General features: G+C 51.8%; 8 protein-coding genes across 8 annotated transcripts; 5 read left to right on the top strand and 3 right to left on the bottom strand.

The window, feature by feature from the left end:
- Window positions 1-1,681: 1,681 nt before the first annotated feature.
- On the top strand, window positions 1,682-3,055 carry erg12 (mevalonate kinase; the record flags this gene model as incomplete). Its single annotated transcript, XM_040806804.1, has 1 exon — window positions 1,682-3,055. One exon carries the CDS (start codon window positions 1,682-1,684, stop codon window positions 3,053-3,055), a length of 1,374 nt encoding a protein of 457 aa, XP_040668125.1.
- Window positions 3,056-3,674: 619 nt separating this feature from the next.
- On the bottom strand, window positions 3,675-5,883 carry ASPVEDRAFT_132627 (uncharacterized protein; the record flags this gene model as incomplete). The annotated part of the gene is made up of 2 exons (XM_040806940.1): window positions 3,675-5,756; window positions 5,830-5,883. 2 exons carry the CDS (start codon window positions 5,881-5,883, stop codon window positions 3,675-3,677), a joined length of 2,136 nt encoding a protein of 711 aa, XP_040668124.1.
- A 449-nt stretch (window positions 5,884-6,332) lies between these two features.
- Window positions 6,333-7,663, top strand: ramB (bifunctional protein farnesyltransferase/protein geranylgeranyltransferase). The gene is made up of 3 exons (XM_040815920.1): window positions 6,333-6,689; window positions 6,737-6,841; window positions 6,892-7,663. Exons 1-3 carry the CDS (start codon window positions 6,460-6,462, stop codon window positions 7,589-7,591), a joined length of 1,035 nt encoding a protein of 344 aa, XP_040668123.1. The 5' UTR covers window positions 6,333-6,459; the 3' UTR covers window positions 7,592-7,663.
- A 71-nt stretch (window positions 7,664-7,734) lies between these two features.
- On the bottom strand, window positions 7,735-9,057 carry ASPVEDRAFT_53063 (putative L-serine dehydratase; the record flags this gene model as incomplete). Its single annotated transcript, XM_040814739.1, has 1 exon — window positions 7,735-9,057. One exon carries the CDS (start codon window positions 9,055-9,057, stop codon window positions 7,735-7,737), a length of 1,323 nt encoding a protein of 440 aa, XP_040668122.1.
- Window positions 9,058-9,736: 679 nt separating this feature from the next.
- On the bottom strand, window positions 9,737-11,823 carry ASPVEDRAFT_131608 (methionine--tRNA ligase MSM1; the record flags this gene model as incomplete). The annotated part of the gene is made up of 8 exons (XM_040806837.1): window positions 9,737-10,000; window positions 10,068-10,542; window positions 10,590-10,951; window positions 10,998-11,129; window positions 11,179-11,265; window positions 11,313-11,384; window positions 11,437-11,555; window positions 11,619-11,823. The coding sequence occupies 8 exons, from the start codon at window positions 11,821-11,823 to the stop codon at window positions 9,737-9,739; spliced, it is 1,716 nt and encodes a 571-aa protein (XP_040668121.1).
- A 292-nt stretch (window positions 11,824-12,115) lies between these two features.
- ASPVEDRAFT_53061 (putative nuclear transport factor 2 domain protein) lies at window positions 12,116-12,651 on the top strand (the record flags this gene model as incomplete). Its single annotated transcript, XM_040814738.1, has 2 exons — window positions 12,116-12,161; window positions 12,221-12,651. 2 exons carry the CDS (start codon window positions 12,116-12,118, stop codon window positions 12,649-12,651), a joined length of 477 nt encoding a protein of 158 aa, XP_040668120.1.
- Window positions 12,652-12,770: 119 nt separating this feature from the next.
- On the top strand, window positions 12,771-13,794 carry ASPVEDRAFT_671061 (uncharacterized protein). The gene has a single exon (XM_040815926.1). It carries the CDS (start codon window positions 12,889-12,891, stop codon window positions 13,405-13,407), a length of 519 nt encoding a protein of 172 aa, XP_040668119.1. The 5' UTR covers window positions 12,771-12,888; the 3' UTR covers window positions 13,408-13,794.
- Window positions 13,781-14,100, top strand: ASPVEDRAFT_106953 (60S ribosomal protein eL38; the record flags this gene model as incomplete). The annotated part of the gene is made up of 2 exons (XM_040805597.1): window positions 13,781-13,844; window positions 13,958-14,100. Coding segments are annotated over 2 exons (207 nt in total), but the record flags the coding sequence as incomplete, so codon positions are not given.
- Between the last annotated feature and the right edge of the window lie 1,811 nt (window positions 14,101-15,911).

Below are 15,911 nucleotides of genomic sequence, written 5' to 3'. Positions count from 1 at the left end.
AAGCCCGTCGCACCTTCCTCGGACAGGCAGTGTACTACTGGTAAGTGCAATATTAGGGAGGCGCAATCCAGCGCTCCTTCCTCCAATAAGAGTTTGTTAAGACAGTTTCGATTAGGAAGGAAGAGGTGGAAGTCGATCGCAGTTGCCTTTTGCAGTTTAGTAGGTACCTAGGCACCTACCTAGTACCTAGAGTATGGGCATCATACATGACAGGAGCATATGATAGGAGCATGGAATCCTCGTGGTTATGGCTATCTGCTGCCTGCGGCTCCTATGTCTTTTATATCTTGATGGGGGCTAATTATTGATATTGAGGGAAATTGTCATTGGCTTATTGTTGCGTGATTCTGCATCCGATGTGCGCGAAGTGGGCTGGTAGAGCATCATGATGCCGATAAGTCTAACTGATTGGGAAACGGAACAAATCTGCCTATGATAGTCGAATAATCTACACAATTAAGCAGACCAGCGTGGGCAGGTATACTTATCGAGCCGTTTCAGCCACAACGTCGCGGCTTCGACTAGCGCCATGTCGATCAACATTGCATTAGCTTGTCGTGAATCCTGATGGTCGAATCTTGTTTTCTGGGTCGCTGCATTTTTGACAGCTGTTAGCTGGAAAGCTGGATCGATGAATAGGCCATGACCCAGTACTCGACACTCGGTTATGAACGGTAGTCGCCAAGCTCATCATCGTCCGGGGTTGTGGAGATCCAGTTACCATCGGACTCCGGGAATTACCCCTTTCAGATGGGCCCGATGGTCGGGTACCTAAAGTAGAAGGGCCGATGTTCTCGTGATGGGAATCTCTTAACAATGGCATATTCGCCGATGGCGATGGCGATGGCTATTGTGAATGCGCGACTGGGGTGGCTGAATCCTCCGCTCGGACTATTTCGAGGCTGCAGTGATGGCGACTTCACGGGTTCATTCCAGAACCACTGCAGCCAGCTGACACTATAACAGAAGCAGTTAGTGAGCAGAGCAAGGTTCCAGAATATCAGCCCATGAGGAGAAGAGCAGCGATGACAATGGGAGATCGGATATCGAGCTTGATAGTTGATACGCGCAGGTTACGCCGCAAGTCCTGACTAAACCGAGTTTTGTGTGGTTCTATTGGCTAGCTTCCAGTAAAATACGAAGCTCCGCCGGACCTGACCCCGGATTACGAAGATTACAGGTCAAGGCACTGGGCTATTTTTGTTGGTGAGCCTTCAATTTCCTTTCCTGCGCCGCATCGTCCAGACTCCAGACTCGACTCCCTCTCTCCTCCACTCGTCCCTGTCGACTTCTTTTCCTCCGTCGGTTCCGTCTGTGGCTCAATTCTCTCTTTTTGCGCTCTTTCAACCCCTCAGCCCTGCCTACCGCCAGGTCACGCTGGCTGCCCGATCGCATTAATATACCCCTGTCTTGCGCTGGCCTGTTGTCTGCCACCCCTCGCGGCCTCTCTGTGCTACCCCAGCTCTCTGTTCAATCGAACGCGGTCTTCGAGACTCACTCGACAGAAATGTCCACGCCTCTGCCCGAGCGCCCTCGTCCACTCCGACCAACTGCCACCGTAACCATTTCCGACGACCACGAAAGCTCCGACACTTCTACCACCCCTTCTCCCTCCACCACAACCAGCTCCAGGAGCTTTAACGCGAACCCCACAACCACCCCAGACCTGAAGAGAATACCAATGCAGAGAAAGTCCTCCTCCCCACTGGCCCCAGCCTTTATGGTGTCGGCTCCAGGAAAGGTCATTGTGTACGGAGAACATGCAGTCGTGCACGGGAAAGCCGCAATGGCTGCCGCCATCTCTCTTCGTTCATACCTCCTCGTCACCACCCTCACGAAGTCGCAGCGCACAATCACTTTGAACTTTCGCGATACAGACCTGAACTATACGTGGAACATCGACGAATTGCCCTGGGACCTCTTCCAGCAGCCGTCTAAGAAGAAGTACTATTACGACCTCGTCACCACCCTCGACCCCGAACTCTACGACGCAATACAGCCTCATGTTCAAGATATTTCCCCAGATGCTCCCGAGGAAATACGCAAGATCCACATGCGGTCCGCTAGCGCATTTCTCTACCTCTTTCTCTCGCTGGGCTCTCCGCAGAGTCCTGGCGCTATCTACACTCTCCGGTCGACAATCCCTATCGGCGCGGGCTTAGGAAGCAGTGCCAGTGTTTGCGTGTGCATGAGTGCTGCGCTGCTCGTTCAGATGCGCACTCTTGCCGGTCCCCACCCCGACCAGCCCCCGGATGAAGCTGAGGTGCAAATCGAGAGAGTCAATCGTTGGGCATTTGTAGGGGAGATGTGCATCCACGGCAACCCCAGTGGGGTGGACAACACGGTATCCGCGGGCGGAAAGGCCGTGATTTTTAGACGCGGAGATTATTCAAAACCTCCAAGTGTCGTCTCACTCCCCACCTTCCCCGAGCTGCCCCTTCTGCTTGTCGACACACGACAAGCCCGTTCCACTGCTGTTGAAGTCGCTAAGGTGGGGGAATTGAGGAAGGAATGGCCAGTAGTCACCGAGTCCATTCTCGATTCCATTGACAGCGTTACCACCTCTGCCGAACAAGTTATCCGTGATCCGGCTTCTGCTAGTTTATCCGAAGGCACTCTCCAGCAACTAGGAACACTCATTCGAATCAACCATGGGTTCCTCGTTTCCCTTGGTGTGTCTCATCCGCGCTTAGAGCGAATCCGTGAACTCGTGGACTATTCCGATATTGGTTGGACAAAACTGACTGGTGCTGGTGGCGGTGGATGCGCGATTACCCTGCTACGTCCCGAGTTAAAGGGTGAATCCCTTGGGAAGTTGAAAACTCAACTCGAGGACGAGAACTTCGGAATATATGAGACTACCCTTGGTGGTGATGGAGTGGGTGTGCTCTGGCCTGCCGTTTTACGCAATGGAACCGACGAAGAAGGTGGTGAGGAGATTGACCAGCAGAAGTTCGAAAATGCTGAGGGAACCGAAGGTATTGAGCGTCTCGTTGGAGTTGGTGTCCAGGAGAAGCGAGAAGGGTGGAAATTCTGGAAGCGAGCTGCCGCCTGAGACCCTCTCGCTCAACATTGCCAGTCTCACTTTATTACGACATATTCCGCCATATATTTCCTTTCCATTCTTTATGGCTCACGGCAAGTTTGTGCTCATAGTTTTTAATCCGCTCTAATTGTCTCCACTTTTTCGATTTATCGTTTTTATTCCGATGGCAGCGTGTCTGCATACTTTGTTTTATTTCCCTTCTATGTCTCGTTCTCATATCACCTTACATGTTTGAATTTTTGTATCTTTGCATTCGGATGTGGGGTTTTGGCATTTGTCCTCTGGGTTGCATGTGTATGGAAATGGGGAAAGAACCGAAAAGAAGCCTGAGTGTTCAATCAGGCATGGCATCCCAATCTACGGTGTAAGTAGTACACTCAATAATACTAAATATATTGTATATATATGCAGGAGCTATCCATGGTCAAATTAAATCATTTTTTGTTTCCCTAAATCCCAAAAGAAAGTCCGTATATAAAACAAAAGATTGCCCTTCACGGGTAGTATGTAAACCAAAGCAAGTAAGCAAGCAGGGTATCTCATACATATTTTCAAGAACACAACACATGGCAAAAGCCCTTAGGACTTCTTGGACTACGGTGTAGACCGCCACAAGATATTTACACACCTACCCCATCGTCGTCTCCCACCCCTTCTCAATCATGACATCCATCCAATAGACATCGGGATCGCCGCCGTCCATCCTCTTCCACACCTCATTCACCAACTCCAGACACACACTAATCGGCTTCGGAGGCAGCACGTGCAGAAACGAAGTCAACCGGCCGAGAATAAAGCGGCGGGTGCGCGCGACTTCGAGCGCGTGCGAGGAGATGCAGGGCCCATTCCCGTTTGCAGAGAGTGCTAGGGGGTCTGATGGCGTGGGAGGTAAGCGGAGTTCGCTGCTGGAGGCGACGAGGAGGAGGGGTTGGAGGCAGCGGGTGCGAGATTCAAGAGGGATGGTTTTCAGGCGGGATAGTGTTGTTAGGGCGAATTCGGTGAGCCAGCTATCGTGGTAGGAAGGATTGGAGTCTGCTGGAGCGGTTGTTTGTTGTTGGGTTGTTGGGTCAGGGAGATAGGGGTCGTTGAACCAGGTGTTGGAGTTGGTGGTGTCGAGGGAGGGGTGGAATGGTTCATGGGGTGTTGATGTTGTATGCTGCTCCTGCTGCTCCTGCTGCTGGGTGGGTGAATGGTGCTGGTATTGTTGGGTGGGAAGTCGGCGTTGGAGGAGGTCGGGAAATGCACGGTATAGTTGTAGAAGACCTGTGCAGCGGTAGACCTCAGCCATGGTCAGAAGGTGCCAAACGGGGGTTTCATCATCGCCTGGGGAGACAATTTCTGCTTCTGTAGGATGGGCTAGGGAGAGAAGTCGTTCCTCGAGCACGCGGCCCTTTTCGAGTGCGATTTGAGCTTCCGCAATGTCCGCCTGGGAGGTAAATTTACGGGCTCGAATACGTCTACGCTCAGCTCTTACGAGGCGACCGGCTTCTTGGACGGTGTATTGGGTGTCGCGGGCGATGCCAGTCCAAGGATGGGGAACCCGCTGTAAGACAAGGGATTCGGCGGTGTTGGATGAGGTTGGGGCAGCTTGGATGACAGCAGAATCATCGGCAACGAAGGAGAGAAGCATCTCCCAGTAGACGAGAGCCTCTTCAAAGAATTGGTAATTGTTGCCACGGTTTGTTGGGTTGGTGGCCTTAGCTAAAATGGCGGCATCAAGATGTCTCCGTAGGAGGTTGAAATAGGAAATGCCCAGGTCTTTAGGATCATGCCAACTGGCGGTTTGGCCGAGCATGAGCAAAGCAAGGAGGGACTTATCATCCATAGACGTCTCGTTGCTAATGATCTCGATGGCCTCATTGCGCATCTTTTTGCCCATGGGGCCGAACTGTGGAAAATCGTTGACAAGGGTAGCCGCTGCCATGCTCTGCATGGTGCGGCACATAGCAAGCGAGGACCCCCAAAGACGGGAGACGGTAGTACGAAAAGGGTTCATCTGGCTGTCATAGCTAGAAAATAGGGCTGCAACTTCCTTGAAGTAATACTCTATTAGAGTCCAGGATGGGTTGTTCAAGGGCTGGGGTATTGACGTGAAATCCCGCGGCGCCGGTCGCACAGGGGAGCCACCACCAGACGGTGGAGGATACTGGCGGACAATCGACGATGGGTCGAAGCCCGGGAAGCCCTTGGATTGATTCTGGAGCGCTGGAGCGGCCAACGAAAAGAAAGCCCAGGGATCTGACCCTAGGCTTGCTGGTGAGCCGAACTCGATGGCAGATGTATCAGGTGGCTGGTGATCCCCAGCGGACATTGCAGTTGTCGGCGACGCAGGACATAGATCAGCTAGCTCTGGCAGGGTTCCGGGCTGCTGGAGATCCCATAGGTCATCACACAGTGCATTTGGATCATCGTCTACCAGGCTATCTGGGAGCGTACTGTCATCCGGAGCCAGGGGCGACCGGGTTTGCGGATTCAGATAGTTCTCGGAATCAGGATGTGACTGGAGGCGAGAACCCTGATTGGGCTTCCTGGGCGATTTTTCGAGATGGCCGTCAAATTGAATAGGGTCATTCTCAGCAGTCGACTCTATTCCGGCATCTTCCGTGGACGAGTTGTTGGTGACCCAGCGCAGCGCTTGAACGTATCCGGGGCATTTCACGCCCAAGCGAGTACAGCGACTGCAATGGGGCTTTTCTTCCCCGCATTTTACCTATAAAGAAGAAGTTAGTGTCAAACGGTTCCAGGCCAAGCTCTATTCCGAAGAAAACTCGAAGGGGACGAACTCGCTTGCTCTTGCATCTCGCACATCCGTTTCGGGATTTCTTGACGCGACGCATCGTGATGGTTGGGAAAAAACAACCAAATCCGGAATAAAAAAGAAGGATGAAAAGAAGAGCATGGTGACGGAGAAAGAGGAGAGGGAGGAGGGAAAGAGGAGATTTGGAGAGAGGAGAAGATCTCCAATCTGGGATGTTGGTTGATAGGCTGGGGCGCAGTGATTGGCACGGCACTCGCTCGAGCTGATAGAGAAGGCTTGCAAGTTGCGGGGTCGGCCAGTGATAGCTAAGACTCTAGTCCACTCCTCCAGATAAGTGAAGACTAACTGAGTGTCCGGATGATGCGCTAAAGCTTACATCGAGATGAAACTACGCATTCCATGGTCACGAGATTTCCCCAGGTTTGACCTCGATAAATGCTGCGATCTGTGGAATCATCATTGTTTACTGTCCTAAATACAACATGGATTTGATCGATTGTTCGATTTCTGCTGATTGTTCTGTTGCTATTGTTGTCGCTGCCTCAGGCCACAATGTCCCCCACTTCAACTTCACCAAAATCATCACCAGAGCTTCCATCGCCCCTATTCCCCAACACCTCCTGAATTTGCAGGTGTAAATCGGCCAAACTCCAATATGGAAGGAAAATACGCGTCCGACCCTGAATGGGCATCCATCCAGCCCATCCCTCTCAATGATGGCTCTGAATCCGGTGCCATGCCCCTGGCCAGCATCGCCTACAGTGATGATTACCTCGAGGCAACTTCATACCTTCGCGCTGTCATGGCCGCTAATGAAATGTCCGAGAGGGCATTGAAGCTCACCGAAGATATTATTTCAATGAATCCTGCACATTACACTGTTTGGTGAGTGACCACCAAACTTTTGTTCGGACTGCAGCTAAACTCAAAAGGATATATCGTGCCAAGATTGTCTTCGCTCTGGAGAAGGACCTCATCGAGGAACTGGAGTGGCTGAATAGAGTATCTCTGAAATACTTAAAGAATTACCAAATCTGGTAGGCCTTATCTACTTCAATTAATATACTGTGACCACTAACCCCAGCAGGCATCATCGCCAGGTTTTGATGGCATCGCGGGAGCACTTCCCTACTATACCGCCTAAGGAGATGGACTTTCTGATGGAAATGTTCGCCCAGGACTCCAAAAACTACCACGTCTGGACTTACCGACACTGGCTGGTCCGGCACTTTGGGCTGTGGGATTCTCCCCGTGAGATTGCGGACGTCAACTCTCTCCTCAACTCGGACTTGAGGAATAACTCTGCTTGGAACCACCGTTATATGCTACGGTTCGGACCGCGCAGCGAGGAGCCCGACGCCGGTATGGTCCACGGCAGCGGACCTCCGGCCAAGAAGGGCCGACATGAAGTCGTGGATGAGGATATGGTCGATGAGGAATTGCAGTACGCCCAGGAGCAAATCGTTCGGGCGCCAGAGAACCGGAGTCCCTGGTCGTATGCTCGGGGTGTACTACGAGCTGCCGGTCGGCCGCTCTCAGAGTGGAAGGACTTTGCGCAGAAACTTGTTATTGACAAGCGCGATGGCCAAGGCCAACTGGCGGATGTCGAGGTGAAGAGCAGCCATGCTGTGGAGTGGCTAGCGGATGTGTATGCGCAAGGCGGCACCGCCCCAGACGAGGCCATCCGGATGCTGAACCTGCTGAAAGACAAGTACGACCCTATCCGGAAGAACTACTGGAACTATCGCATTCAGTCGATTGGAGGACAAGTTGCAGCTTCTGCGTGAATCATCAACCAGCAGGTTCTGGCGTTCTTTTGTATCATGTAGACATATGCAAACTGAATCTTAAACTGATGAAGAATATATGACAAGCTGTACGCGGGCAAATGATTAAAACATATATAAAGAAACGCTTTAAATGACCCAGTCTAGTTTTCAGTCCCCCAGCCTTCCTTCAGCATTGATCTCCATTCCACCGCGCCGTCAATGGTGACGTTGCTGCCACCGCAGACCACAATTACTACTCGGCTCTCTGGCCCAATGCCTGGCACCAACTCCTTCAGCTTCGACTGTAATGGAGTCGAGGGTGCTTTCTCACGCGACACTTCTTCTTCCGAGTTCTCCCCAGATGACAACCGATCATCTCCATATCCCTCATCCAGGTTCCTCTTCCGCTTCTTCGACACCTTGGACTCCTCTCGGCTCGCATCACCAACCGCAGCCTCAACACACACCCCGCAGGCCAGCTCCACAAGCACACGCTCGTCATCAACAAGACGAAGCACACCTCGTGCCGCATCTGCATCGGACAGCACCGTGCTGTGCACCTTCACTCCTTGCGGGGGATGCAACGCATACTCCAACGTCCTTTCCGACACCCGGATCGCACCTAGTGACGTCGCCTGCGACGTGATCTTGGGCAAACTGACAAGGGACCCCTGTGCGACAGCAGCAGCAAGGGAATCCGTCCCGCGGGTCTCAACAGCGACAAAGTGTGTTGACTTCGAATATTCTTGCTGCGTGGAAGCCTTCTTCGACTTGGCGAGTTGCTGTCGGCGACGCTCAATCCCCATAACGAGACCATTCAGTAGCCCTCCACCACCAACACTGCAGATAATAGCATCAACAGGGAGGATCATATCATCGTGGTCTCCTGTGGGATCTTCACCGGCAACAGCAGGGACTTGCTCAACCAGCTCGTCAAGAAGTGTGCTGTTTCCTTCCCAGATTGCCGGGTTGTCAAAAGGGTGCAGGGCAATCTTCACAGTCTTCCCTTTTTCCTTGTCATCACCTTGCTTCATAATAACTTCCTTCATATACTCTCCCGCCTCGGAGAACGTCTCCCCATGCTTGATCACATCTTGAGCCCCAGCCTTTCTCAGCTTATCAACCATAAGTGTCTTAGTTGCTAGTGGAACAACGACCGTGCAGGGGAACCCTAGGGTCTTCGCGGCACATACAGCAGCGAGCCCTGCGTTACCACCAGATGAGGCGAAGAACTCGATTGATTTGCCCGCGTTGGCTGGGTTGTTCAGGTGTGAGAGGATCTGGGCGCCCATGGCACGGGACTTGAAGGAGCCGCTTGGTTGGGTGTTTTCAAGCTTGAGGAAGATTCGGCAGCCGGCTAGGGCTGAGAGGGTGGATGATTCGACTAGGGGGGTTTCAATCCATGGTGTCTTGTAGGTCGGTTGGTCTTGTGGTGGTAGGGAGATTGTGTCCGTGGTTGTGGTGGCGAGGCTGATGCTGCCCATCTTGGTGGTTGGTTTTTGGTATTAGGGGGGTAGAGACGATGAGAGTATTAGTCCGTAGATGTTCTTTGTTTGCTTGGAATGTATAGTAAGAATAGATAAGATGAGATTTTGTTGTTGCTGGGTTGTATACTAGTATAAACCTGCAGCCAAGGTATCTTGAAGTATAAGCAGGAGGATATGCGAGAAAGAAAAAAGAACAAAAGCACCGCGAAGTCAACAAGGCAGGCCCATGAACCCTATTATATTATTACATCAATATCCAAACCCCACGAATCTGTTATACAATAAGAATTGGGTCTTCCCGATGCTATCCAGCAGTTTGCCGCGGGAAAGGGGGAGGGTTCCAAGGTTTCCCGCCCGGATAGGTATCTCTCGTGGAAACAACGTTGTATCAGGAAGCCCTTTCCCGCTGATAACCTTGTGGATGACCTAGAACATCATTGGCTTCCCACATGACGCAAATCTGCTCACTTTTTGTCTATGAATAGGGAATTGGTCACTTAGACCATGGTTCGCCACTCCACATGGGAGGAGGTATCAGGAATTTTCACCCACAGCAAAACAGTCACCAGCCACCTTCAGAGTGAATACTACCGTAATAAGGGACCTTGGAGGGTTTCTTAAGGCGAGGGACATCCGTCTCCTAGTAAATGATCCCCTTAAACAAATGTCGATCAGTTTAATTCTCGACGATGAGCGGCTCGAACAAGATCTTTTTCTTAATGCCCTCACCATAATCCGAGTCAGATGCATATCTTGCATCCGAGATGCCCCGTTTCGACGCATCAACTCGGAAGAGGTCGAGGGTCTCTTTAGCCTTGGTAGGCATAAAGGGCTGTAGTAGGATTCCCGTGATACGCATTGACTCGGCGACGTTGTACAGCACGCGCTGGTTCTGTTCTGGACTCTTCCACGGCTCCGAGTTGTGGAAATACTTGTTTGTCTGGAGGAGAGAATGGGGTCAGTGAGGAGACCTCCGCATACGACTTGCCGAGGGGAATCTGTCTCACCTGTAAGATTACCGCCATGATCTCCTGTAACGCGGCGCGCGGGTTGAGTTTCTCCATATGCTCCGCTACCTTGGTGGAGAGTTCCTCTAGCATTTTCTGGTACTCCTCATCTGTACGCGTTGCGGGGGATTTTCCAGTTACACCATTGACGATATACGTCCGAAGGTTTTTCTTCGCACAGCCAATTGTGCGGTGGGCGATGTTGCCAATACCCTGCTGCAGATATTTCTTGTAATCGCGGATGATGTGGGCGTTGTCGTAGTCAGCATCTGACGCAAGCCCTCCCTGGAAAGACAGAAAGAAACGCATGGTATCAACTCCGAAACGGTCGATCGCGAAAAAGGGATTGACAACGTTTCCCGTCGACTTTGACATCTTCTCCCGGTTCATCGTCCAATGTCCGTGGACGAGAACGTTCCGAGGGACCGGGAGATCTAGGGCCATGAGAAATGCTGGCCAGTAGACACAGTGGAATCTAACTTCTGTGAGCACTGTTCGCCATCGTCCTGCAGGATTGCCTACCGAATAATGTCCTTGCCGACGACGTGGACATCTGCCGGCCACCCCCCGCGGTTGCCTTCACCAGGTGGGAAAGGATATCCGGCCTTTGTCAGGTAATTGATAAGGGCATCCAGCCAAACATAAATCGTTTGCGTGCTATCGCTCGGGACCGGGATTCCCCATGTCAAACGTTCAACTGGCCGCGAAATCGACAAATCCGACAGTCCGGAGGAGACCGATTTCACCACATCGCCAGCGTAATGCTCCGGTGTGATGAACCCCGTTTTGTACAGTTCTAATAAGCGATCTTGGAAAGCTGACAAGCGAAAGTGATAGTTCGTTTCAGAGGACCACTCTACTTCCTTCCCTGTTTCGATAGAAACCTGATATGGTCAACTTATATTCGTGATAGAGGGTTGGAGGCCATACCATTCTTTTCCGCCCAGTGGCAGGGTCCAACGAGAGATGAACCTGGGATTGCGGATAGAACGTCTCGTCACTGACAGAGTACCATCCCTCGTGTTTTGCCGTGTATATATAACCTCGGTGTTGTAACATCTCCTGATTATCCCATGAGTGTTGGTCCCATCTTGCAGCACTGGCGACATACCCAGAAGTACTGAACGGCGTCTTTATGCGCAGGTTCCGTTGTCCGTATAAAGTAGTTATAGTCCATATCCGCGGATTTAGCCAGATCCTAACTTCTGTTAATATAAATGACCATACTAAAAAGGAGCCACACACCTTGAAAGTCTTGCAGTTCCTGTCGCAAAACGCTTGCGTATCTATACCCGCAGAGAGCGCAGCCTGCTGTATCTACATCAAGGTCAGCACCTGGAGTCGCGGCTCTTGCCAGAAATCCACCAACCTTCATTCCATGCTCGTCCGTTCCTGTCAACAATTGTGCCTCACTGTCTCCGAGAAGTGTCCGCCATCGCTTCAGAACGTCCGCGATGACCATGGTGTATAAGTGGCCGACATGGGGGGCTACAACAAGCACCAGGTTAGCAGCAGACCAACAGTGACTGGAATGGATAATGAATAGCATACCGGCATTAACGTAAAAGATGGGCGTCGTGATATAGTACGGCTTCGCCGTTGAAGTTCCTTCAGAGGTGGTCGCATAGCGACGGGCGGACCGTACGACCGCGGGAGGAATGATCTTGCAAGAGGCGCATTTCCACGAAGGGCGCTGGGGATATAGCAGCTGATTTCCCCATGAGAGCGCGCGGAACCCTCGTCTCAAGTTCGCCATTGGCGAAATCGCAGGTGATCCAGGGATGTTGAGAGCTGGAGAGTGATGGGTGACTTGCGGCCGCTCGGAGGTTTTGTTTTCTCCGCGTTGGCCCAAGCTTCTTTTTTTCTTGCGCCCCTTCAGCCCCGGTTTCATCCTCTGCACTCGCACCCATCCTACTTTATTCGCCCCGCGATATAACTGCAGTCTTTCTGTTATTTAAATTCCAGGAACATACAGCCCCCAGAACCTTCGTTCCAAACCTATCACAAACTCAATACCGGCGCAGCCCGAAAACGACGTACCTGAAGTCATGGCTCCTCCGAGTGATGATGTCTACACAAAGATCTCAACAGAAGGTATGACTTACTTATTCTGTATATATGCAGACGAGTTCTAACATATCGGTATGTCTCAGCGGCCACCGAGTTCGTCCAGTCGTACTACCCCGCTCTTCAATCAAACCGCGCTATAATCGCGTCCTTCTACGGTGCCCCTCCATGCACCATTGTATTCAACGGAAACACAGTTGCGGATGGAAATGCGGTCCAAGAAATATTTGTCAACCAGATGCCGCCAGCACACTATGAGGTTCAGTCATTCGATTGCCAAATTATCAACAAGCAGTATCCTACAAATGCAACAGGAAGACAGCCGGATCCTAGGAAAGATATCTCGATCTTAGTGATCGTCACTGGATACGTCCGGTATGGAGAGTCGCGCGACCTCCCTCAACGCGGATTCAGCGAGACTTTTGTCCTAGCCCCGAATCCTTCCACCGATGGGCCGAAGGGAAAGCGCAGACGGGATTGGCTTATTCAGACGCAGAACTTCCGTCTCGTCGTCTGATTTTATGCCGGTGTTTACCACGGAATGACCTATGTTATCGGGCTAGGGAGGGTTTGAAGAAGGGAAAAAAGATACAATTCGTTCCGACGAGATACAGACTGGGGAATCATACAACGTGCTTGGAAAGTGACGGAAACAAAAAAGACGGACGAACATAACGGAACATGATTAACGACGCGCCATTACACCACACAGTGGTTCATTGATCCTTGCACCCTCTTATTGAAAATCACTTAGATGACTTCGGCGGTTGCCGGAGATTTGCTCGGATTCGTTCAAGAAGCTCCTCGCGTGTGGCCTTGTGATCAGGCATCAGACCTCGCTGCCAGTTGTCAGAATGTATGCGCTACTTGGATTGGTGGTTACCATACAGCACGGAGCCACCGCCGCATCTCTTCAAGTGTCCAATCTGCGGGGTCTTTTTCAGGGTTAGTCTTATTTGGTGGCATACAGGTGCAGGCACTCGCCTCCTTTTGGATCAGATTCGGCAGGAAATATCTCATTGCCCCAAATCGCCCATGCCGCCGCTGCGGTGACCATGCCTGCAAAACCTGGTGGCTGTTAGTGGACGAGATTCGCCCGCACTGGGTGGAGGAAGCATGCCTAGAAAGAGGTTCTAAACGTTCTGTTATTAGTATTTGTTACAGCGATGAAACTCTAGATACAATACCTACTTTGGAATGCATCGCACGATCCAGCGGTGTAGGCATTTTCAAAAGCTTCCAAATCGTAATTTGTTGTATGCTGAAGGAATAGAGAAATTGCAACTTAGGAATGGATCAGGACACCTGGTATGTGTTCAACCAGACCATCCTATCGCATGGAACGATCAAGCCCATGACGCTGCTACCTAGCCGCCGCACCGCCACACGCCACCGGAAAGCCAGATCACGTGTTGTATCGGGAAAAGCATAATAACATAAAAAGGTGCTGAGTAATTATGTCTCCAGCCCAACCCAAACACTAAGGGCTTCGTCATCGCAGCCCTAGCCCGATTGGGAAGATCCCACACAACGGGTCCAGCTGTCGGGGCTCTCGGACTTCGAGACCGCGATTGAGCTTGCTTCCTTTCCTATCCAAAGACTCTTGACGATTATCCCACCTACGTCGCCAATCACCTTTGCCCACCATGCCTCGCGAAGTTTCCGACATCAAGCAGTTCATTGAGATCTGCCGCCGCAAGGATGCGTCCTGTACGTTTATACCCCGAACTTCAAGCTCGAGCTTTCTCCAGCTTCACGGCGGACCACCCGACCTCGGAAAGATGGGAGGATGAATCGATGGCTAATCAGGAATGACTCCTTAGCTGCCCGCATCAAGCGCAACCGCCAGGCCCAGCAGATCAAGTTCAAGGTCCGCTGCCAGCGCTTCGTCTACTCCCTTGTCCTGAAGGACACCGACAAGGCCGACAAGCTCAAGCAGAGCCTGCCCCCAGGTGCGTCATTGTCAACCTCGCGCCGCTCGTCCCGACCCGCTCGTTCCGCAGGATATATAAATTATACCGTATAGCGGGGTCGGAGAAGGGTGGAAGGCAGCGCGGCACATGATTGATTGAAAGAGTACATACTAACGTGTGTTATTACTACAGCTCTCAAGGTTGTCGACGTCTCCAAGGGTGACAAGAAGAAGGCTCTGTAAGCGCCTCATTCACGGATGAACGGAAGATGGAGTCGTCTTGAGAGCGGTTAATGGGATTTTTCCGGAGCGTGATTACCCATCGACCGTCTTGAGGAAATCAATGTGGCATGGGGATGGATACTTCTGTGGGCCGGCACCGGAATCGCCAATATCCGCCTTAGCATTGGAGGATTGAACGTTCTGGCATCTGGTTCAGTAGATGTGTGCCGACAGACGGCAGATATACAGCTGTACTGGATGACCTGCATATTCCGACTTCTTTTACGGGACTGGCTTGGTCGGGGCTTTTCCTGTCTATACAATAATGAAGAGGCAAAAATAAAAACATTGGAAAATATCCGAACTGGTGTTCTGCATCGCAATCTTCTGCGCAGTCGCAACGGTCTGCCCGATGTATTCGCTGGACATGTTCCTTTTTGGTACCAAACTGTAGAATCGTAGAAGCGAAGCAGTACCATCGGGCCAGGATGCTGGATAAGTCGGAATACGACTCGAAAACATACAAATGATCCATCGCGAGACCTGAAACTAGCCCGGAAGAATTAGGCTGCTCTTCCGCCTTGGCTGGATCTTTCGCCGTCTCATCCATCGCCTCCTCCCAATTTCAACCGCCGATCACTTTCCTTACCGTTCAGCAACACCGACTTGAGGAGTCAGTCGACCCTCTGGGGGCTGCAGAAAGGGTGGCTTGATGACTCGGGCATCAATGTCATTCTCCTTCGCTTCCAAGTTCTAACCCCATCATCCATGAATACAGGCAGTCTGTCAGGGATGGCTGCAGCCCAATGTCTTCTCCGCAGTAGACTAATGTCCCTGTCCACCTTCTGCAGCCTAAACCGGGGAGAGCCCGGGAGAATACAGTGACAAGACTTGCAAAACCAACAGAGGGGTTCAGCACGTCAGTACCTGCGTCCTCAAATCACCACGGCCGCTATCTAGAACCGCACATCATTTCTATTCATGTCACGGAATGGCGCTGTCATGGAACAAGCTCCGTCTCCATCGCCTGTTACGGATATTATGGACCCGTTTCAAGGAAGAGGGTCAGCCTGCTTCTCGCCCTGGGCCTTCGCTTCTAGTTGGCCAGCTCAACGCCCTCGGTCCGTCAAACCGGCAGCCCTGGGGGATCGTCGCTCATAGATTGCCTTTGGCACTGACCTTGTTTATTCCCGGCTCCAAGAGCATCACCCTGGCACCCACTCCTGGTCAGGTATTCCACGGTTTGTGGAGTGTGGCTTAGGATTCACATTTGGCCAAGAGATTGGGTTAGATATACGGTGAACGCTGTGGATTGTGCTGGGAAGACGTTCGGCAGGGGGGGGTTATGAAACAAGCCATATTGTCTGATGGGAGAGTTCTAGACTGCTTTTTACGAACTTCTGTCTCGTGTGTTTTCTGTCTCCGCAAAGAACGGAAATGCCATGTTGGGTGACATCGCGACAGTGACAGGGGTGCATTGGCTCTTCCCAAGCAGGAGCGGTCTTGAGGTTGGCTGCCCAGAACCTGAACATATTGCATCCCCGCTGGCGACTGTTGAAGAAGCGGATCTGGTGATACCTCCACCCCTGCAGGGGTGTCTCCGGCTAATATCGACGCCTCGCTTTCTATCAGTCTGTGACGGC

Source organism: Aspergillus versicolor (assembly GCF_001890125.1).
Source record: "Aspergillus versicolor CBS 583.65 unplaced genomic scaffold ASPVEscaffold_5, whole genome shotgun sequence".
In the NCBI taxonomy this organism is placed as follows: Eukaryota; Fungi; Ascomycota; class Eurotiomycetes; order Eurotiales; family Aspergillaceae; genus Aspergillus; species Aspergillus versicolor.
This window is presented reverse-complemented; position numbering and strand designations above follow the sequence as displayed.

Bases quoted from the DNA above. Each gene is read 5' to 3' on its own strand.
- ramB (XM_040815920.1), top strand. From the start codon at position 6,460: ATGGAAGGAAAATACGCGTCCGACCCTGAATGGGCATCCATCCAGCCC. The intron at 6,690-6,736 runs GTGAGTGACCAC...TAAACTCAAAAG, and splicing joins CCTGCACATTACACTGTTTG to GATATATCGTGCCAAGATTG. The intron at 6,842-6,891 runs GTAGGCCTTATC...TAACCCCAGCAG, and splicing joins TTAAAGAATTACCAAATCTG to GCATCATCGCCAGGTTTTGA.
- ASPVEDRAFT_671061 (XM_040815926.1), top strand. From the start codon at position 12,889: ATGACTTCGGCGGTTGCCGGAGATTTGCTCGGATTCGTTCAAGAAGCT.